At 44.0% G+C, this 21,518-nt stretch overlaps 1 protein-coding gene across 3 annotated transcripts in view; it reads left to right on the top strand.

Moving 5' to 3' along the window:
• fgf13a (fibroblast growth factor 13a) overlaps positions 1-21,518 on the top strand; it is a 322,215-nt gene that overhangs the window by 220,296 nt on the left and 80,401 nt on the right. For all 3 annotated transcript variants that reach the window (XM_034181666.1, XM_034181668.1, XM_034181667.1), the window contains one exon: positions 1,527-1,637. In XM_034181666.1, coding sequence (XP_034037557.1) covers positions 1,527-1,637 — 111 coding nt within the window. The remainder of the gene's footprint in view (positions 1-1,526; positions 1,638-21,518) is intronic.

A 21,518-nucleotide genomic window follows, 5' to 3' on the forward strand; every position in this document is an offset into this window, starting at 1 on the left:
GGTGACTTTCAGTGACTGCTTGGACTCAGCATCAGATGTATATCTGTATGCAGTGAAAGTGTCAAACGTGGAGATTTTCACTTATCCAGGTGTTCATGTCTCTGGGTCCTCACTCTTTGAGATCAAGCTATGTTTTGGAAGAGCCTGTAGAGTCAACTAGTCACTGGACAGAGGTGTTTGGCAATGTCGATATCTTTTGAGAAGAATGAAGGTCCAAGTCTTTAGGATCCAGATGCTTTCTGTTTTACAGTATTGTTGTGAGTGGTGGACGCTAACCGGTGACCTAAGTTGATGACTCGATGTCTTTGATACTAGGTCTGTTCGGAGAATCCTTGGGTACAATTGAATTGTGTCAGACGAACGGTTACTTGCATTATGAGGTCATATCAGCTGTGATATTTTGGCCATACAGCGCATTTCTTTCACATAGGCGACCTCGGTGGTGAGGATCCCAGTGGCTGGAGGAGTCTAAGGAAATGTTCATATTTCACCACTGTGGTAGATACACTCAAAACATGACTCATTGGATAAAGTCAATTCAGTTGTGTGCAGGATTTCCATGTAATAAATATATGTATCCCAACTAAAAAAAAAAAAAAAAAACACATTCATGCAAGATAATTTAATTTAATTTATTTGGGACTACATATATTTATTAGATGGAAATCCAACCCAGTGAGTTAGTTTACTGAGTGTAGATGGTTACTTTTGAGAGGTGGGATGGACTGGTTGTCAGCCTTGGTGGTTGTCATCCAGGACCCTGGGTGGTTCCACGGTGTGGTGAATGTAGTGAAGCATAGCACATGCACACACTCCCAGACTTGGCTATCTATCGACTTAAATATATCTGTCTATTCCCCACTACATCTTACAGAATACATGTTGAGGCTTTTCCAAAGCCTACAAATTCCACCCAAATTATCAAACAAAATAAACTTTCTTCCTTTGCTAGGTTATCAATAAATCTATATTTTAGTCCATGTTTGAATCACTGTTATTTTACCCTCCCCTTGGCCCAAACTAATATGCTGTTTTTAATATTACAATCTATTACCATTGCCATTTCAGTTTTTCACTCTATATTTCACATCTTAAAATAGTAAAAAATATCGTTGACAGCATGTTTTTTATTTAAGGTATTTACACCGTGAATAATACAGTAATGTGCTATTTTTAATATGACTGTCCAATGCTGTCACCATTTCAGCTTTTCACCTTATGTCTCACATGTTAAAACAATTAAAAATAACATTTTTGACAGTTTTTAAATTTATGGTAATTCAATGTTTATTCTACAACAACAAGCTTCTTCTTGCTTTACGGTTTATTCCTGTTGCCATTTCACAGTTTTTCACTGTAATTTTCACGGACATTTTTTTACAGTGAACTTTGGAACTCTAAATTCCACCAAAACCTTTAAAATGTCTCTTTCGAGAACATCTGGCTGACATTTCCTTGTCCTGTTGAATTTATTTTTTTCAGGTTATGACTTAATTTATCTGCTTCCTTGTCTCTATTTTCCACAGAGCCCCAGCTGAAGGGCATTGTGACGAAGCTATACAGTCGACAAGGATTCCACCTGCAGCTGCAGGCTGATGGAACCATTGATGGAACAAAGGAGGAAGACAATGGTTACAGTAAGTTTCACTCTCGAATATTATTCCCTTTTTGTTGATTAGACAGATGCTAATTGATTAATATATAACCATTAATCTCTCTGCACGAGTGTGAAAATAGCAAACAGTCAACATTGTGCTAAACTGACCATTAATTTGGCTTCTGTAGCAATGAGGTGCTACTTCATTATTTACAATCAAAATCAGGCATGCCCCAAGCCGATCTGCATATCAATTCCCACCACACCATTTAATGATGGATCACTAGAAGTTTTACGAAGTCACGCAGTTCAAATCCCTTCTTTGTACCCACGCTGTGTTCCAGCAGAAATAAGAACCTCTGTGTGTTCTAATAAAGTGATCACCGTGGCCACTTCAATTAACAAATGAGAGCACAGCATAGAGCTAAACACTGCTCAAGGCTTCTACTTTAGCTTCATTAGTCAGGCTCGCTGCTCCTCTCAAGTGATGTCATAGTTGAAAAGTTTACAAAATGAGTGCGGCATCTCACTTTGGGACAGTGATTTTCAACTGCAGTGTTTTCTACCTGCTGGCCATAAAGAGGCAATCCAAACCTCGCTGTTACAACAGCTTCACACTGACAAACCCTATCGACAGATAATGTGCCAGAATGTACAACTGTAACAATTTAGTGCAGCATGATGCAAAAATGTGGTGACTAAGGCTGGTCATGTTCCCGAGTTGTGAAATTAAAACACTTTCTGGGGGCTCTTGATGTCAGCATAACTATGTAGGTACTTCACATAGAGGGAAATAGTGTTCCAGCCATGGAGAAACAGTTGGTTGTTCTGTTCCAGTCATATTAGTGGTATTGACTGCCAAGAAATGCAAACTTGAAATCCGATATGGGGATTGGCTGAAAGGTTCTGCTCTCAACGCAGTTATTTCAATAACAAGAAAGATATCAAAGTGAAACTGCAATCTGTTACTTATTGGCAATCACACACCAGACACAACCATGCGAAGAATCACCTTCGATATAACACATGCGCAAAGTAGTCGTTAAAAAATGGTGATGCACATGGACGTGTGTTTGAAAAAAAACATGCTCTTACTGAATTTCTTACAATGGAAGTTTGTGCACCCGTGGACATTAAATGTTTGTGGCGATACCTGTGTGGACGTCAGTACAGTCAGGAGTTAGGCAAAACAGAAAAGTCTTAATGACCATTTTTTGGGACTGCGATGGCATAGTCCTCCCAGAAGTTTTGGAATACTACAACACTGTCAACACAGAGTGCTCTATGGACACTTTGCAAAAGCTGTGTGGACATTTAAATTGGCTTCATCTGGGAAAAGATGCAGTTCTTCAGTGTCAAAATTGCTCATCCATGCACAAGTTGACAAACACAAGATGTAATGCAGCACCTTAAATTTTCTGAGATCTTACCACACCTGCCATACAGTCTGGATATTGCGTCCTATGACTTTTTGCTTTTTCCTAAGCTGAAAGAACACCTGAAGGGATACCATTACACTAATGATGCAGAGGTGCAAGCGGCTGTGCATAGGTGGTGCCATCCTCTGATGCCTTTCTTTTTTATATAAATTATTAAATTATTTTAATATTTTCAACATTTATTTTCACTGTGAGACCAAAGAGCTGTCATTCATTTTTTGTCCCTCTTACTCCAATTTAGAGTCACGGGTGGTCTGGAGCCCATCCCAGTAGACATTGGGCAAGAGGTGCACCCCAGAGAGGGCACCAGTGTATCGCAGTGACACATTTAGGCAGACAAACTCATTCCTACTGTTGTGAAAGTGTCGTGACACGGACCCACAACAGGGGGCGTTAATGAACGGACAATGGATAAGCCAAAAAGTAACAATTTAATGTTGTGACTTGCACAACGAAGTACAGACAATAACAATATGGTGGAATGTCAATTATACACAAGGTGACGTGTGGGCAGGCTCGACGATAGAAGACGTCTGACGAGAGATGAGCCGGATGCCACACAGCTTCCACCACCAACGGATCTGAAGAACACTGGAGCCGCCAAGCCCTGCGCCCCAGGTGGCCACTGTCTTCAGCAGTCAGACCCGGTACTGCTGGCAGAGAACAGAGACAGTACTGATGAGTGTGAGTTCGCACACTCAGTAATCCCACAGTCTGTACACAGTTAGGAGGGAGAACCTCCACCTCCAATCACACACTCGTGCAGGTCCCGAGATAACCACTTATCTGGGTGGGGTGGGAGGTGAAGCCGTCGCAGTCCACACCAAACGCCAACTCAGCAGACAGGGTATCCATCCCAGGAAAACGGCTGCAAAAAGAGATCAGACTAATACTCGAATTAAGGTTCAGCAGAGAATTACCTGATTGGTATCTGATTTCTCGGCGGGGAGGTGGAGTTGCAGTCCGGCCTTTATGGTGGTGGTGATGTGTAGTGGATGAGTGACAGCTGGTATGGATGATGAGTGACAGCTGTCACTCCCGGTCACTCCGACGCCCTCTCGTGCTTGAAGCCTGCACTTCAAGCAGGGCGCCATCTTGTGGTGGTGGGCCAGCAGTACCTCCTCTTCAGCGGCCCACACAACAGGACCCCCCCCTCAACGGGCGTCTCCTGGCGCCCGACCAGGCTTCTCCGGGTGACGGGTGTAGAAGTCGGCCAGGAGGGCCGGGTCCAGGATGAAGCTCCTCTTCACCCAGGAGCGCTCTTCGGGGCCATAACCCTCCCAGTCCACCAGATACTGGAACCCCCGGCCCTTTCGACGGACGTCCAGGAGCCGGCGTACCGTCCACGTGGGCTCCCCGTCGATGATCCGGGCAGGAGGCGGCGCTGGTCCCGGGGCACACAGTGGTGAGGTATGGCAGGGCTTGAGTCTTGACACATGAAAAACGGGGTGTATCCGCAGTGAAGCTGGCAGCTTCAGCTTCACTGCAGCCGGACTGAGGACTTTGAGTATGGGAAATGGTCCGATGTACCTGTCCTTTAGCTTGTGGGATTCCACCTGCAGGGGGATAGCCAAACCTCCTGCCCGGGCTGGTATGCAGGGGCCGTGGAACGCCGGCGGTCTGCATGGGCCTTAGCCCTCGTCCGGGCTCTGAGCAGGGTAGAGCGGGCGGTACGCCACACCCGACGGCACTTCCTCAGATGGGCCTGGACCGAGGGCACCCCGACCTCTCCCTCCACTAGCGGAAACAATGGGGGCTGGTACCCCAAACACACCTCAAACGGGGAGAGGCCGGTGGCAGATGAGACTTGGCTATTATGAGCGTACTCGATCCAGGCCAGATGGTCACTCCAGGCCGTCGGGTGCGCAGAGGTCACGCAGCGGAGGGCCTGCTCCAGTTCCTGGTTCGTCCGCTCTGCCTGCCCGTTCGTCTGGGGGTGGTACCCAGACGAGAGACTGACGGTGGCCCCCAGTTCCCTGCAGAAACTCCTCCAGACCTGGGAGGAGAACTGAGGACCATGATCCGAGACAATGTCTGATGGAATTCCATGCAGACGCACGACATGGTGGACCAGGAGGTCTGCAGTCTCCTGGGCCGTCGGGAGCTTCGGGAGGGCCACGAAGTGGGCCGCCTTGGAGAATCGGTCCACTATCGTGAGGATGGAAGTCATGCCCTGAGACGGCGGGAGGCCCGTGACAAAGTCCAGGCCAATATGAGACCAGGGGAGACGAGGCACGGGCAGAGGCTGGAGGAGGCCTTGGGCCTTGTGGTGGTCGGCTTTGCCCCTGGCACAGATGGTGCAGGCCTGGACATACTCCCGGAAGTCGGCTTCCATAGACGCCCACCAGAAGCGCTGCCGGACCACTGCCACGGTCCTTCGCACCCCTGGATGACAGGAGAGCTTGGAACCATGACAGAAGTCAAGGACCGCAGCCCTGGCATCAGGTGGGACATACAACTTGTCCTTCGGACCTGTCCCCGGGTCCGGGCTCCATGTCAGGGCCTCCCGGACGGTCTTCTCCACGTCCCAGGTAAGGGTGGCCACGACAGTGGACTCGGGGATGATGGTTTCAGGGGGGTCTGACAGCTCGGTCTTGACCTCCTCTTCATGCACCCGGGACAGGGCGCCAGATCATTGGTTTTTTGTCCCAGGGCGGTAGGTGATCCGGAAGTCAAAACGCCCAAAGAACAGCGACCAGCGGGCTTGCCTGGGGTTCAGACGCTTCGCGGTCCGGATGTACTCCAGGTTCCGATGGTCCGTGAAAACCGTATATGGTACCGATGCTCCCTCCAACAGGTGTCTCCACTCCTCAAGAGCCTCCTTCACCGCAAGAAGTTACCGATTGCCAACATCATAGTTCCGTTCAGCTGGGGTCAACCTGCAGGAAAAGTAGGCACATGGATGGAGAACCTTATCGGACTCCCCGCTCTGGGATAGCACGGCTCCTATCCCTGAGTCAGAGGCGTCCACTTCAACTACGAACTGGCGATTGGGATCGGGCTGCACCAGAACCGGTGCAGTCGAGAACTGGCGTTTCAACTCCCTAAATGCGGCTTCGCACTGATCCGACCAGGTGAAGGGGACTTTTGTGGAGGTCAGGGCTGTCAGGGGGCTAACTACCTGACTGTAGCCCTTGATGAACCTCCGGTAGAAATTTGCAAAACCGAGGAACTGTTGTAGTTTCCTACGGTTCATTGGTTGCGGCCAATCTCTCACCGCCGCAACCTTGGCCGGATCAGGGGCGACGGAGTTGGAGGAGATTATGAACCCCAGGAAAAACAAAGAAGTGCGGTGAAACTCACACTTCTCGCCCTTCACAAACAGCCGGTTCTCCAACAACCGCTGTAGGACCTGACGTACATGCTTGACATGGGTCTCAGGATCCGGAGAAAAGATGAGTATATCGTCTAGATATACGAAGACAAACCAATGCAGGAAGTCCCGCAAGACGTCATTAACCAATGCTTGGAACGTCGCGGGCGCATTGGTGAGGCCGAACGGCATGACCAGGTACTCAAAGTGACCTAACGGGGTGTTAAATGCCGTCTTCCACTCGTCTCCCTCCCGGATCCGAACCAGGTGATAACATTCCTAAGATCCAATTTCGTGAAAATTTGGGCTCCATGCAGGGGCGTGAACACTGAATCCAACAGAGGTAACGGGTATCGGTTGCGAACCGTGATCTCGTTCAGCCCTCTGTAATCAATGCATGGACGGAGTCCGCCGTCCTTCTTGCCCACAAAAAAAGAAACCAGCACCCATCGGGGAGGTGGAATTCCGGATCAACCCGGCAGCTAACGAGTCCTGGATGTAGGTCTCCATTGATTCGCATTCCGGACGTGAGAGGTTGTACAGCCTGCTGGACGGGTACTCAGTGCCCGGTATCAAATAAATGGCACAATCATACGGACGGTGTGGGGGCAGCGTGAGTGCCAGATCCTTGCTGAAGACATCAGCAAGGTCATGGTACTCGGCTGGCACCGCCGCCAGATTGGGGGGGACTAAAACCTCCTCCTTAGCTGTCACACCGGGTGGAACCGAGGATCCTAAACACTTCCGGTGGCAGGTTTTGCTCCACTGAACCACAACCCCAGATGGCCAATCAATCCGGGGATTGTGTTTTAACACCCATGGAAAACCCAAAATCATTCGGGAGGTAGAAGGTGTTACATAAAACACAATCTCCTACCTGTGATTCCCAGACGCAACCAATGTCACTGGCTGGGTCTGGTGTGTGATTAGTGGAAGAAGGGTGCCATCTAGTGCCCGCACCGACAATGGTGACGGTAAGGCCACTAGAGGGAGCCCAACCTCCTTTGCCCATCTGCTATCCAGCAGCTTCCCCTCTGACCCCGTGTCCACCAGTGCTGGGGCGTGAAGGGTTAGATCCCCACTCAGGATCGTGACTGGGATACGTGCAGATTGTCGGGGTCTCCCCGCGTTGGTGTTGTGACCCACCCTTAACCCAGTCTCTAAGGATGAGTGCTGCTGTTTTGACCGTTTGGGGCATTCTCTCTGTGTGTGCTCGGTTGAGCTGCAGAGAAAACACTCTCCACGGATCAGCCTCCTTTGTCTCTGATCTGATCGCTCTTTGGCCCTGCTCGTTTCCATAGCAACGTCAGCAGGGGGAGCTGTCGTCACGTGGAGAGCCCTGGCTGTGGAGCATGGGGAAAACGGCTCCCTTTCGGACCTGGGAGGAAGAGGGACGGCTTGTGCCTGACCACGCCCTTTGTCTCGCTCCCGTCGGTGTTCTGTTAATCGGTTGTCTAACCGTATAACCAGGTCGATAAGCCCATCTAAATCCCGCGGCTCCCGTCCTTCGTCACCAGGGTGCTCCTTGAGGACCAGAGACAGTCATTTACCAAGGCGGCGCGGAGCGCAACAGGCATTCCAGCCAGCTCGCGCTGCCGCGATGCGGAAGTCGACTGCATACCTTCGCTGCGCTCCGACACCCCTGTCGTATCGACAGCAGCACGCTTGAAGCGGTCTCGCCTCATATGAGGTGGTCGAACACCTGTCGGAACTCCTCACAAACTCAGTGTAAAATTGTTAGGAGCCGTGAATTCTGCTACCAGAGCGCCATAGCCCAAGCGCGGCCTTTCCTCGAAGCAAATTTATGATTAAGCCACCCGGCTAGCGTCTGACGCGTACATGACGGGACGCTCTGAAAAGACGAGCGAGCACTGCATCAAGAGAGTCCGCGCACGTCTCCACACAGCCTCCGTACGGCTCCGGTAGGGCTATGTATGCTTCAGGGGAAGGTGTGGGGGTTCGTTGAACGACCAGTGGACATGTCTGTCTCTAGGCATTCGTTCAGCAGGAGGAGGTGCTGCAGCAGCACCCTGAGCATGCACTTCCACCTGGGCGGTGAGAGCCTCCATCCTACAATTGAGAATAATGCTCCTGCTCGTAACCTAAGTCCAACCGAGCAGTAAAAGCGGTTAAGATGTGCTGCAGCTCACCTAACATGCCTCTGCTGGCGCCTGTGCACCGCGCTCTTCCATGGCTGTTCAAGCGTGATTGAACGCCCCTCGGGATCCATGACGCTGGCCGAGAATCCTGTTGTGAAAGTGTCGTGACACGGACCCACAACAGGGGGCGTTAATGAACGGACAATGGATAAGCCACAAGTAACAATTTAATGTTGTGAATCGCACAACGAAGTACAGACAATAACAATATGGTGGAATGTCAATTATACACAAGGTGACGTGTGGGCAGGCTCGACTATAGAAGACGTCTGACGAGAGATGAGTCGGATCCCACACAGCTTCCACCACCAACGGATCTGAAGAACACCAGAGCCGCCAAGCCCTGCGCCCCAGGTGGCCACTGTCTTCAGCAGTCAGACCCGGTACTGCTGGCAGAGAACAGAGACAGTACTGATGAGTGTGAGTTCGCACACTCAGTAATCCACAGTCCTGTACAAGTTAGGTAGGGAGAACCTCCACCTCCAATCACACACTCGTGCAGCTCCCGAGATAACCACTTATCTGGGTGGGGTGGGAGGCGAAGCCGTCGCAGTCCACACCAAACGCCAACTCAGCAGACAGGGTATCCGTCCCAGGAAAACGGCTGCAAAAAGAGATCAGACTAATACTCGAATTAAGGTTCAGCAGAGAATTACCTGATTGGTAGCTGATTTCTCGGCGGGGAGGTGGAGTTGCAGTCCGTCCTTTATTGTGGTGGTGATGTGTAGTGGATGAGTGACAGCTGGTATGGATGATGAGTGACAGCTGTCACTCCCGGTCGGCCCTCTCGTGCTTGAAGCCCGCACTTCAAGCAGGGCGCCATCTTGTGGTGGTGGGCCAGCAGTACCTCCTCTTCAGCGACCCACACAACACCTACCTACCTATGATCAATTTAAAGTTATTAATTCAGGTAACCTACATCTCTTTGGAAGCTGAAACACCTGGAGGGAGCCTGCGCAAACACGGGGAGAACACATAAACACAAAATGGACAAGGCGGGATGCAAACTCAGAATTGTCTTACTGTGAGGTAACAGTGCTAACCACTAAGCCACCGTGCCACCCGACCAAAGAGTATATATATATATATATTTTTAAAATATTTGAATAACCATTTTAGTTTATATTTGTGATTTTTTTTTGTCTGAAAATAAAAATAAATTAATATGTTTACAATTCAGCAAACAATCAGCAGAAAAATGATTAAAAACCAGCCTAGACTTCAATAAAACAATAATTCCAGAGCCACTATGTGGAGATCTTCCAATATTAAAGAGGTGAACCATGATTAATGGATGGCTTCTGGCTGATGATCTTGCAGCTGACAGAGGTGTGACACACAGCACTACCTGTGCTGCAAGCACAAACTACTTCTTTTAAATAATTTATTAAGGTGAAAAACTTCACACATTTCTGTATTGAAAACTACAAAAATGTACAAGCAATAAGATGTAAAAATGCAGTTTTAAACATTTTAGTCAAACTGTAAAACCAAAATCATGTGTCATGAATTCTGAGCTGACTGTAATGTTTCTATCAAATTGTAGACACACAGTAAAGTATACACGTTATTGTGTTCTGATTCTGAAAAGCCGAGCAGTGATGCTTGTGAAGCTTGTGTTTCTAGGCTGATGCAAACTGTTTTGCACAAAGTGAGATAAAATTATGTGCAATATTTCCCAGGTATAAGACAAAGTACATTTTTTAAGAACAGGTTCAGGAAAATATTATACCTAATGATTCATTTAGTATTCGAAAAGCACTGTGTAAAAGCTAAACCTTCTATCTTTCAAATGGAGGTTAATACTGTATAGAAGTCGGCCACCGTTCACAAATACAGTATATTAGTATTTCAAATATGCATTTTAGGTCAGTGACAGAAAATGCATCACAGATCTTGGATATACAGTCAGGCTCATAAGTATTTGGTCTATTTGTACCATTTTTGTTCATTTTGCCTCTGTATGCCATCACAATGGAGTTGAAATAAAACAATCAAGATCTTCTTGTGTAACTTTGCAGCTTTAATTCAAGGGTTTTAACAAAAATCAGCTGTTTAGGAATTAGATTCATGCTGAAGTGCTAAAGATAAGGATTTTCATACAACAAAAACAAAACCGATGTACGTAACTTCTGGCAAACTGCAGTACATGTTGTTTTGATGAAAATCCTTCTCTAATGTGTCACCATAAAACTGGTGATGCGACAGACAAAAACTGCACTATAAGTCTTGGTAGCTTCCTTCACCAGTCTCTTGGAAAAAAAAAAACATGATTTAAAAAATAATAAACATGATTCAATTATGTATATCAGATGCACATGATTGGAATGTGTCTAAATAACATAATTTTCTTATGTTTGTAATTGAGAAACATAAAACATATTATGTTATTTGGACATCTTTAATTCATGTAAATCCAACTGACATTTTTTTTTTTTTTTGCTTTGTTTGTGTGTAAGGTCAGTCAATTTTTGAGAAATGCCTACCATATTTATCCTAGACTACCATACTGTCTGTCTTTCTTAAAAGTTTGGTGTAAATGAGGTGAGGCCAAAGACATATTGATTGATTAACAGAGGGTCACCCCTTTGAGTCTTGTCTGCTTGAGGTTTCTTCCTCAATATCATCAGAGGGTGTTTTTTCTCCTTACCACTGTCACCTGTGTGCTTGCTCTAGGGGTTGGTAAGGTTAGACCTTACGTCTGTGAAGTGCCTTGAGGCAGTTTTGTTGTAATTTGCGCTATATATATATATATATATATATATATATATATATATATATATATATATATATATAATGAAATAACAAAAAACTTGCAGTAAAAGACAGAACTTAAAATACTTTGTCCAGTTACCTATGGGATGTGAAAATGGATACACTATGTATACAATGGGCTGTAACCCCTCAATGATAAATGTGATATTTCAGTTTCACCCCATGAATAAAATCTGAAAGTCTACACTACAAGAATAACTTCAGTGAGATATTGTACAGAGGCAAAGTTACGAAAACGGTGTCATTGTCCAAATACTTATGGATATGACTGCAGTAATAACAGAAACATCCACTGCACTCACACTAAGCACTGCTGAGAAGAATGCAGTGAAACATCTTTGACGTCATACTCACTACATAATCCGGACAGTAATCAGATTTTGTGATATTTGTGGCACCTCTATTCAATTATTCAATTCATATAGAGAACATATTAATATACAATGCAGTAGATATAAGGTGGAAGTTTGTGTAATCGGAAATAACTGTAAAATCTCTTCTGACGATAAGCCTACAAGGATAAGAAAGTAAGAATGTTGCTGACAAAACACACACACACACACACACACACACACACACACACACACACACACTCTTTGTTGCACAACACTCGAGACAAAGCTGTATAGCATCACTTTGCTGTTGAATTTGCTGTTGAATTGCCGGCACCGGCAAGAAAATAGTTTTTGACGAGAAAATTAAAGAGGGCTGCAGAATAAGAAAAAGAAGAAGCGTGTATCTGTTTGCACCACTCCAAAAATAGCAATGTTAGGCACTGGGTGCGCTTGTCTCCATGGTAACGGGGAGCACAGTCCTTTTGGAGCTCCTGGTGTCTTATGATAGTTAAAGAGGACCTACTCCAATGTGCGTGTGGACACAGACACAAGCACAACACAAAAATCAGATCTCTGAGAAGATTGCTGCCAAAATAAAGTCGTTTGATAATTCTGTGACATTCTCGTAAGGGAGGCAAACAAAGTTACTATCAACATGTCCGTGTACCATCCATCCCAACGATTTCACTTCACTTTTATTCACCATAAACAACTTTCCAGACTGGTGCAAGAAAAAAGCAACTGCCAATAAACTGTAAATGCTTTTGGCTTTAGTGTTCTAAAAGAAGTCTTACCTCATTATTGCACAACATATTAATCTTAACCGTCATTGAGAAGAGAGGATTTGGTAAAGTGTGAATATCTGAATCTGTTTCCACTGATCTGTAAGACATGACACATTATTACACTAAAATGGTGAAAATGCTCATTTTCTGCATCAGCCTTTCCCAAACTTTCAATCACACGAGACTAAAGGTTTGATCGGAACAATCGTCTTCCCCAACATGTCTTGGTCAACCAAGGAAAAGACATTTTGCCTGGAGGCCTACTTTGCCAACAACTCATACCATTTGGAGCATAATTAGGAAAGAACATGACTTTTATGCAGCGGTGGGCACAGATAACCAAAAAAATAACTTCGATAACAGATAATCAGATAACTGAAAAGTTATCTTTGATAAAGATAAACTGATAAACCACCCAAAAATGTATCAGAAGTTACAGATAACCGCTAAATTCCAATATTGTCTCTGGTACATTTGCAACTACTAATAAACTGAAATTGAATTTTAACACCACGATCGCTTTTGGAAGCATCAAAAGCGATAAAAGACCAAAACAATGAGCCCGCACTTCAATGTTTGAACATCCTGCCCCTTGCTGGAAGCTCTTGTTTACTACACAGCTTACAGCACAGAAGCAAGTTAAGAGCAGCCACAAAGCCAGCTCTCTACCAATCACAACGTTCCGGTCAGGCGGAGGTCTTGGAAAATAAAGTCATGCTGACTTATGGTTTGGTGTGAATACTGATAGAATAACTCCATTAATGTAATTTTTGTCATTTGTACAAAATTAAAATATAACATATATCTTTTAATGTTGAATAATGCACTAATTCTGAGGTGTTGTAACAAACACAGACAGATCGCAAAGGATTCTGGGTAAAAGTGCCTCTGCTAAACACTGATTGGTTCAGTCATTCATTATTATAAACCAACACGTTAATGTGACATGTGTCGTGTGTTGGTGTTTACAGATAAATGTGCTTTTGTAAAACATTCAATTTTTTATTTGTAAAAACAGGCATTTTTACGGAGCCCTCGAAATGTCATCGCAAAATGTTTTGCATGTGGAGAGAATGTGTGCACATTTTATTAGTGCTGTGCGCATGTTTTATGATGTTGTAAAATGTGCACTCAATATTGTCTTGACACATAAATGTTGGCTTTACACTGTGCGAGTTTTGGCCCTTTTTCAGATGATTTTCATTCGTGCGAGAATTTTTTTGGACCAAGTTTCAGGTTAATCTCGCGTCCTGCATTGTGTAGTGTACATGGAGTAACAAGCTGCATTTAACATCTCACAACCACCTCCTGATCGCCGATTGTATGGTCAAATGAAAATCAAACCTGTTTAATATTATTCTAGTTGGCCTTCGTGAGGGTATCCTGCTGCTGAAGAGCAACAAGCATCCAACCGCTCACACTGTGCATGTGCACACACCGCAGACCTGTCTTGTAATGCTTTTTTTTTTGTCGTTTTGTTTTTAAACTTTGATGTCTCCCATCAAGAGTTTTATAAATTAAGTTTAAAAAACCTTAACTTGTGATTAAAATATCATACAGTGTCTGCTCAGCTTCAGGACGAATACTGCATGAACTGCCATGAACACTACTGGCTGGTAGATGCAGTAGTAGGGCCTTGAAAACTTGCCAAAACAAAATTCCAGATAATCCGTGTCTGCTACATGTTGTGTGGGCCGCTGAAGAGGAGGTACTGCTGGCCCACCACCACCAGAGGGCGCCCTGCCTGGAGCCCGCACTCCAGGCACCAGAGGGCGCCGCCGCCCCACAGGAGCAGCCTCGGTAACAGCTGTCACCCATCACCTGAGACAGCTGACGGCAATTATCACTGGGGTATATCAGCAGGACGGCATCTCCACCTCATCGCCGAGATATCGTTTCTACCAGAGAGGTAACGTATCAAAGCTACGGAGTGTATCTTTTTGGATTTGTGCTTAGTTTGTGGATTACTGTTCCAACGAGAGGTGGAGGTAACTTCCCTGCTGTTCGGAGTCCTGGGTGCAAACGCGCCCCCATCTAACTGTCCTTTGTTCCTCGCCAGCAGTACCAGGTCCGACACGCGGAGGCAGTGGCCACCTGGGAGTTCGGGACTTGGCGGCTCCAGTATTCCCGGGGTCCTGTGGCGGAGGAAGCCGTGTGGTTCCGGTCTTACCTTGGAGAGGCGTCTCCTATCTTCGAGCCTGCCCACACGACACTTTTGTGAATTGACTGTTGTCCATTGCTGTGATTGGTTGTATTCGTTGTGCACATTCACAACAGTAAAGCTTGTTATTTTGACTTACTCCATTGTCCGTTCATTTGCGCCCCCTGTTGTGGGTCCGTGTTCCTACACTTTCCCAACACTACATTTAAGATGCGTGGAATTTAACAAACGCAAATACAATAACGTCTATAAACCCAGAGAATATATTCACGAGAGTTTTAGGCACTAGAGTTTAATGCTGTTGTCCGTGGAGCCTGAACAATGTGTCTGAAATGCATTTGTCCTGTCATGAATGTATTGAGATTACCCTATCCTACCCATAATGCACTGCTGGGCACAGCATGTGCTCACTAAAACCTTAAAAATTAGCACATTACTTTAAAACTAAAGCATATTTCTGATATTTTCACTTTATAAAACTTCAGACATGACAGTAATTTTAAATAACTTGTCCAAAATTAGTTTGGATGACTTGGGTGATATTGCCAGCATATCAGTGTGATGCTAAAGGAACTTTTTTTTTTTTTTTTTGTGACTAGTTCTACTTTGCCTGTAGAGAATAAAGTGGTTTCTCTTGGAGACAGCTCTCTTCTGTTTGCAGAGGGTGGAACTATACATCTGTTAGGAAACTTTTAACAGGTAGGTGCTCAACTGATTTAAAATTTTAAAAATGTTTGCCGCTGTTCAGCTTTGTTTACTACGTTATCAGACAAAAATTTGTCGGAAGATATTAGTCCGATAATGGTTTTTAAAGTTATCTAAAAAGATAATCCGATAATGAAAACATTATCTTTGATAATTATCTGTTATTGGATTATCAGAACTGTGGCCACCACTGCTTTTATGCACCAATGACACCAGATTAAATCCTTTTTGTTTGAGAACATACTTGGCAATAAATTTGATTCTGATTTCATGCAAAGCAACCAAGATAACTGAAACTTTGAGGAATGATTGTACTATTAGATATATTTGTGTGTTTAATTATGGTTTTCTTTATTTGTTTTCCTAACTTGATTTGGTATTAAAGTAATTATTTTACTTAGGATCATATTCTTAGTTTTTACTCTTATACTTATTCTTTCCTTCCTTTGTTCTCTGCTGGAATGTGCATGTTGCACTGGATTTGGCCAGCTTTTACCACTTAGGACAAAGAGAGTCCAGTTACATTATAAATCATATATGTCCCCTTATTACTGCTCAGGTCTTGGGCAGGGAGTGGGACCTCCCTCGAATGCCCACGAGGACCAATAAAGGTAGGATTTTTTGAAATAAGATCCGCCTTTGTCACGCCTATGGAATGCTTTATAAAAACTGTTTGTGCCCAATTGTTTCGGGATTCTAAAAGAGCGGTCTCATCTGTGAGAGAAGTTCTACAGAATCCAGGCCTGATATTTTCACTGTGACTTTGAGTAAATTAAGAGTGCAGAATGGTTTCGAGTTGAACTTTGTGAGGGGGCAGTGTTACAGGAAGAACCGGGGGAAAAATAACAGTACACAAAAGTTTAAGTCCAGCAAATTTCAAGATGTAGGTTTTATTACAATTTTAATGGGTTTCTGTTTTTTTTTGGGGGGGGGGGGGGGGGGTCACCCCTGTACTTCTCGATTTTCTCGTGCTTCTTCTTTTGATGTGTGTGATGGACACCAGCAGGAGTTGCTGTGCATTTGATAGTCAGTAAAACCTCACTCCCCAACAGCTAAAAGGACTCTCTGGCTGCAGGGCCCAGTTTTTTTGGCCTTTTGGGTTGAACGTCCACTTCCTATGCCGGAGAGCGTGAGTTTGCATCCCAAGGGGAGTGAATGGGAGGAGCCCACAACACAACGCAAATGAGAGAGAGAGAGAGAGAGAGAGAGAGAGAGAGAGAGAGAGAGAGAGTACAGCTGCTACAGTTGCATGCCAACAGCAACTGTAGCTGGATAGTGTAGTGGTGAAATCGCTGCCATTGGAACAACAGGTGGTGGGTTCAAATCCCAGTCAGGGCACACATCCAGTAAGGGGCCCCAGACTACACCCTATATGCTACTCCTCCAGCCTACCTTGTACATAAAACGACCTTGGCTAACAAGGAAATTCCCACACTTCACCCGGGGATTCTCTGCCGTGTTTGTCCCGGCTTTTCCCAGATATGGTTATATCACGCAGGGGTTCATACGAGACTGCACTGCCCTATAAACACCTAAACAGGGGTTAGCCAGGGGTTAGCCTGCTTCTTTTTTGTCTGACACGGAGCTACCTACACTCCACCCCTCTATGCTTAAATTAGTTAATTGTGACATAGCCAGAATCAGTGTTACTGCTGCTGCCCACATTGTAATGCCCAGATATGGGCTTCATATCGGCTGTATTGGGTGTCTATAGAAAACCTATGGGTGATGCCATGCAGGCTGCCCACACTTTGGGATTTTTTATTCTACCTAATATAAGGTACATTGTAATTTAATGTTCCACTGATCGATACTTACCTTGTTGAATGTGCATTTTCTGATTAACAAATTTCAGTTTTCTTGATCAAACTCCAACATTTATTTATTTTGTGTTATTTCTTAAGGAACAAGCAGAAACACAGTGTTTTTTTCCTATTATAAACCACAGTAAAGAGAATGAGCAGCACACATTTAATTACCACTTCGTTGGACAACGCTACACACGTTTCACTATTTTACGTACATACAAACACACACATGGGCGGCACACACATATACACACATACACACAACAATAACAACAGCTGCTGCATGTGGGTGGAAAACAAATGTACACATGCAGAGCAAACATTCAAAGCTTCCTCAACTAGGAAGAATGACTTTTTCATGTGATTTAACAAACATATGTAGATGCGGAACAGTTTGCTACTTCATGGATTTACAACAAAGAGACTTTTTTAAATTCACAAATTGTGTTGCTTATTGTGTATTTTTTTGATAAAAAGGAAACTGTAGTGTAGCAAGGGCTGTATTTCTGCAGCAACAGCAGTTCAAATATTCCAAAGGTTTAATGCCCCGGTCACATGGAAATGGCGATAGCTGGATGAAGGATAAAAAAGTCAAAAATCATCGAGAAAAGGTGGATGAAAGACCCTGCACTTTTCCCATCACTGAAAAGCCTGCGAATCAAGTGAACTCAAACAGAACTTTAAATGAAATTCATTGAGAACATCTGTGGAGATTTCAAGGAAGGACTGAATGATAGGAACGAACCAAAACCAAAACTAACGAAAGAAAAACTAAGTGAATGTCGACCTTGATGCTTTAAATGAAATCAAAACGAATCATTCACAATGACGTGACCAAAAGCGGCCAGCCTTGTCCTCATCTCCACAGTATTTGCAGGTGAGAGATTTTGTTTGTCTTCACATTCTGAGTGTCTGTACCTTGTTGTACACTTTATCTGCGACATACTTGTCCTGGCAAGTACCTTTGACGAGTCCATGCCATACCATGGGGAACTGTCCATGTCAGACGAAGGCTACTCCCAAAGACACGCACACGCAGGCCAGCCACAAATGGTTGAACCGTGCGTAAATAGTTAAAAGTAGCTGATAAAATGTTCTTAATGCTATTGTTTCTGTAGGAGCCAATAATAATAACAATAATCCAATATATTCAATCCATCTGCATGGTCTGTAAAGCGCGTCATGGAGCCAACCTTTTCCTCCCTGCGCACAACTTACACAGTTATTTCTGCATTCTATATACACAGCACAATGCAACTCTACGTAGGCCTGGTGTGAAAAGGGCTTAAGACTGTAGTCTGCATGCTGGAAGGCTATAAAATCCACTCACTGTCCATGCTAACTGATTTTAAAGTGTGACAGATCCTCTACAGCAAACAAACAAGCACTGATGTGTGCACATTAGCAGTGTCACTCACTGGTAGCAAGAGTGGCACTCAACCAAGACCAGCACAAACACACTGGCGGCCTACAATATTGTTTGTCTGGATGCACAGATCTAAACCCTCCAGACAGAGGAATATTATGGTTTTACAAGTAATGTCGTTAACTGACACCAATATTTCGCTTTACACAATCAGCAGTGAAATTACCTTTGCACTTGTAAACATCAGATTATATTCCTCCAAATTAACTGTTCTTGAGCTGAACTGTAATTCTAATAGTCATTTTTGCAACAAATAAGTAAGTCCTGCTAGATATTCCCATAATTGTGTGTGTGTGTTTGAAATACAATTTCTCAATTTATTTTCATTTATATAGCGCCAAATCCCAACAGAGTTTCCTCACGGCACTTCACACAAGTAAGGTCTAACCTCATTAACCCCCAGAGCAACAGTGGTAAGGAAAAACTCCCTCTAAGGAAGAAACCTCAAGCATACATTTTTACATTTAGCATATTTTCAGTTTGCTGCTTAGGATTGTTAATATTGCATTCATGTTCTAGCCACACAATGACACAAGCCTAATTGCATTTGAAAGTGAGAGCAGTGCGTCAGCTTCCGATTGTTGTTGAGTATTTTTATAAATATTATCACAAATTTCCTTGACCCATTGTGATATAATTTGGAGGCTATTGCCCATCCCTATACCACACTATTGTTCACCTCTCACTATGGGGTGTTACAGTTGGTGCATACCTGTTGTCTTGGTCAGACACACCATATGAATAAGTGAGTATACAATTCATAAATGTTAGATATTTAGGACATTTTTAAAGTGTTTGGCATAGATTCTCAGTGATTCTCTTTTTTCTTACTCAGCTCTTGGGCTACTCATTATGACAGTTTGAATGATTAACATACACTGAATTAACAAATGTGGAAAGGTTTGGCCTGATTAATTCAAACATGCTTGGTTGAATCATGAATTATCCCACTGGGATCAGACTGAGAGCTCTGGATTCGTCACTCTCACACATATGGATTACAGCAACATCTTGGCAGTGCGACTACCTTCAAGCACCGTGTCCAACCCTGGATTCTGCCTGACCTCAAACTGTTGCTAAATTGCCCTTAAAATACTACAGTCTGGCTTACTTTTAGTCAAATCCCTTGTTGGTAAAGCCAACTCAAAGTATCACAGACTGGTACTACACTCTTAGTGGTGCTGTTTACAATAAATTACATAATTTTAGCCTTACACTTTTCTTTGTTTGCTAATTTTCATAATTAGTGGCATTGCATTTTAGCAGTAATCATTCAGAGCCTACATCAGAGATATGGCATCAGAGATATTTCAACAACAGTTTGTACTGGAGTATTAATGTGTAGTGAGGGTTCTCTAATTACAGTAATCTGCTCATGCCATAAATAACAGATTGAATAAATCACAAGTGTTTACTGGACAACTTCAGGCTTACTGAAATGAGGTGTTGTAAACTATGACGAAACCCATCCCCCAGGCCACATCAGCTGTCATATTTCTTGCGTCTGTGAGTGGGTGGGAGTCATGTTACCCTCTTCAGTGTGCTCAGGTGCTTCTAGAAGTCAGGATGTAATTGGGTTCCTCTTCTTGAAAATCTCAGCTGGGAATCCTAAAAACAACCCAAATCCAAAAGTTGAAACAGTATGGAACATGCAAATAAAATACCTGCAGTGATTCTTACATTTAATTTGACTTCTGTTTCATTGCAGACAATATGATCCCAAGATATTTCATGTTTTGTGTCAGCAACCTCATTTCATTTGTAAATGTACATCCATTCCTGCATGCCTGCAATACATTCCAAAAAGCTTTCCAAAAAATTCAGGGCTAGTAATGAGGAGTGTGTGTGTGTGTGTGTGTGTGTGTGTGTGGGGGGGGGGGGGGGTCCTAATGATGATGTTATTTCAAAGAGGTGGTGGCAACAGGTGACTGCAATCATGATTTCGTCAAAAAGCAGTGTCCATGAATGGCTGAGTCTTATAAGGAGCAAAGATTGCTAGAGGATCTCTAGTTTGACAGCAAATGTGTGAGAAGATTACTGACATGTTTAACAACACTGTTTGTCAAAGAAAGACGGGAAGGGATTTGTATATTTCTCCCTCTCCAATGCATAACATTATTAAATGATTGAAGGAATCTGGAGGAATTTCTGGGCTTAAAAGGCAAGGGTGTAAGTCTAACATGAACATCTGTGATCTCCGATCCCTCAGAAGGTACTGCATGAAGAATTGTCATTCATCAATAGCTGATATAACCGCACAGGCAAGGGATTATTTTGGGAAATCTCTTCAAGCAATAAAATATGGAGTTACATTCATAAACGCCACTTAAAACTTTACTGTGGAAAAAACAAGCTTTATCCTGGTCCAGAAGCAACTTTGACATCTCTGACCTCAGAGGCATCTGTGTTGGACCATCACACAGTGGAAAGATGTATTGTGGTAAAATTAATTAGTATTCCACATCTTTTTTTTTTTCCAGAAAAAAGCACAGTGTGCTCTGGACCTTAGATGAAAAGGACCTTTCAGACTGTTATCAGCAATAAGTTCAAAAGCCAGGGTCTGTCATTGTATAAGGTTGTATCAGTGCCCTTGGCAAAGGTAAATTACACTTCAGAGATGGCATCATTAATGTACGTAGACCAGTACACTGAGATTTATAGGCAACACATGCACATGCTACCTTCATGATGACGTCTTTTCTAGGGGTATATGTAAATGCATTTTTCAACAAGATAAAGCAAAACTACATTCTGCACACATTACAAAGGCATGCCTGCTGTAAAAGAGTGCTGGCTAGTTCCCAATAGAGAATGTGTGGAGAATTTAAACAAAAACTACAACGACGCTGTAGTGTTGTATATGTAAGGGCCCCTTCACACATAGTGCGAAGTTTGGGTAAAATGGCAAAAACAGTGCGAAACAGTTTGAAATTAGCGCACAAAAACATTGTGCACAAAGCATTTGCGTCGACGGGCAGGCATGCACAAACCCGGTACGAGAGTTTGTGCACGTGC

Source organism: Thalassophryne amazonica, chromosome 11 (assembly GCF_902500255.1).
Source record: "Thalassophryne amazonica chromosome 11, fThaAma1.1, whole genome shotgun sequence".
Lineage (NCBI taxonomy): Eukaryota > Metazoa > Chordata > Actinopteri > Batrachoidiformes > Batrachoididae > Thalassophryne > Thalassophryne amazonica.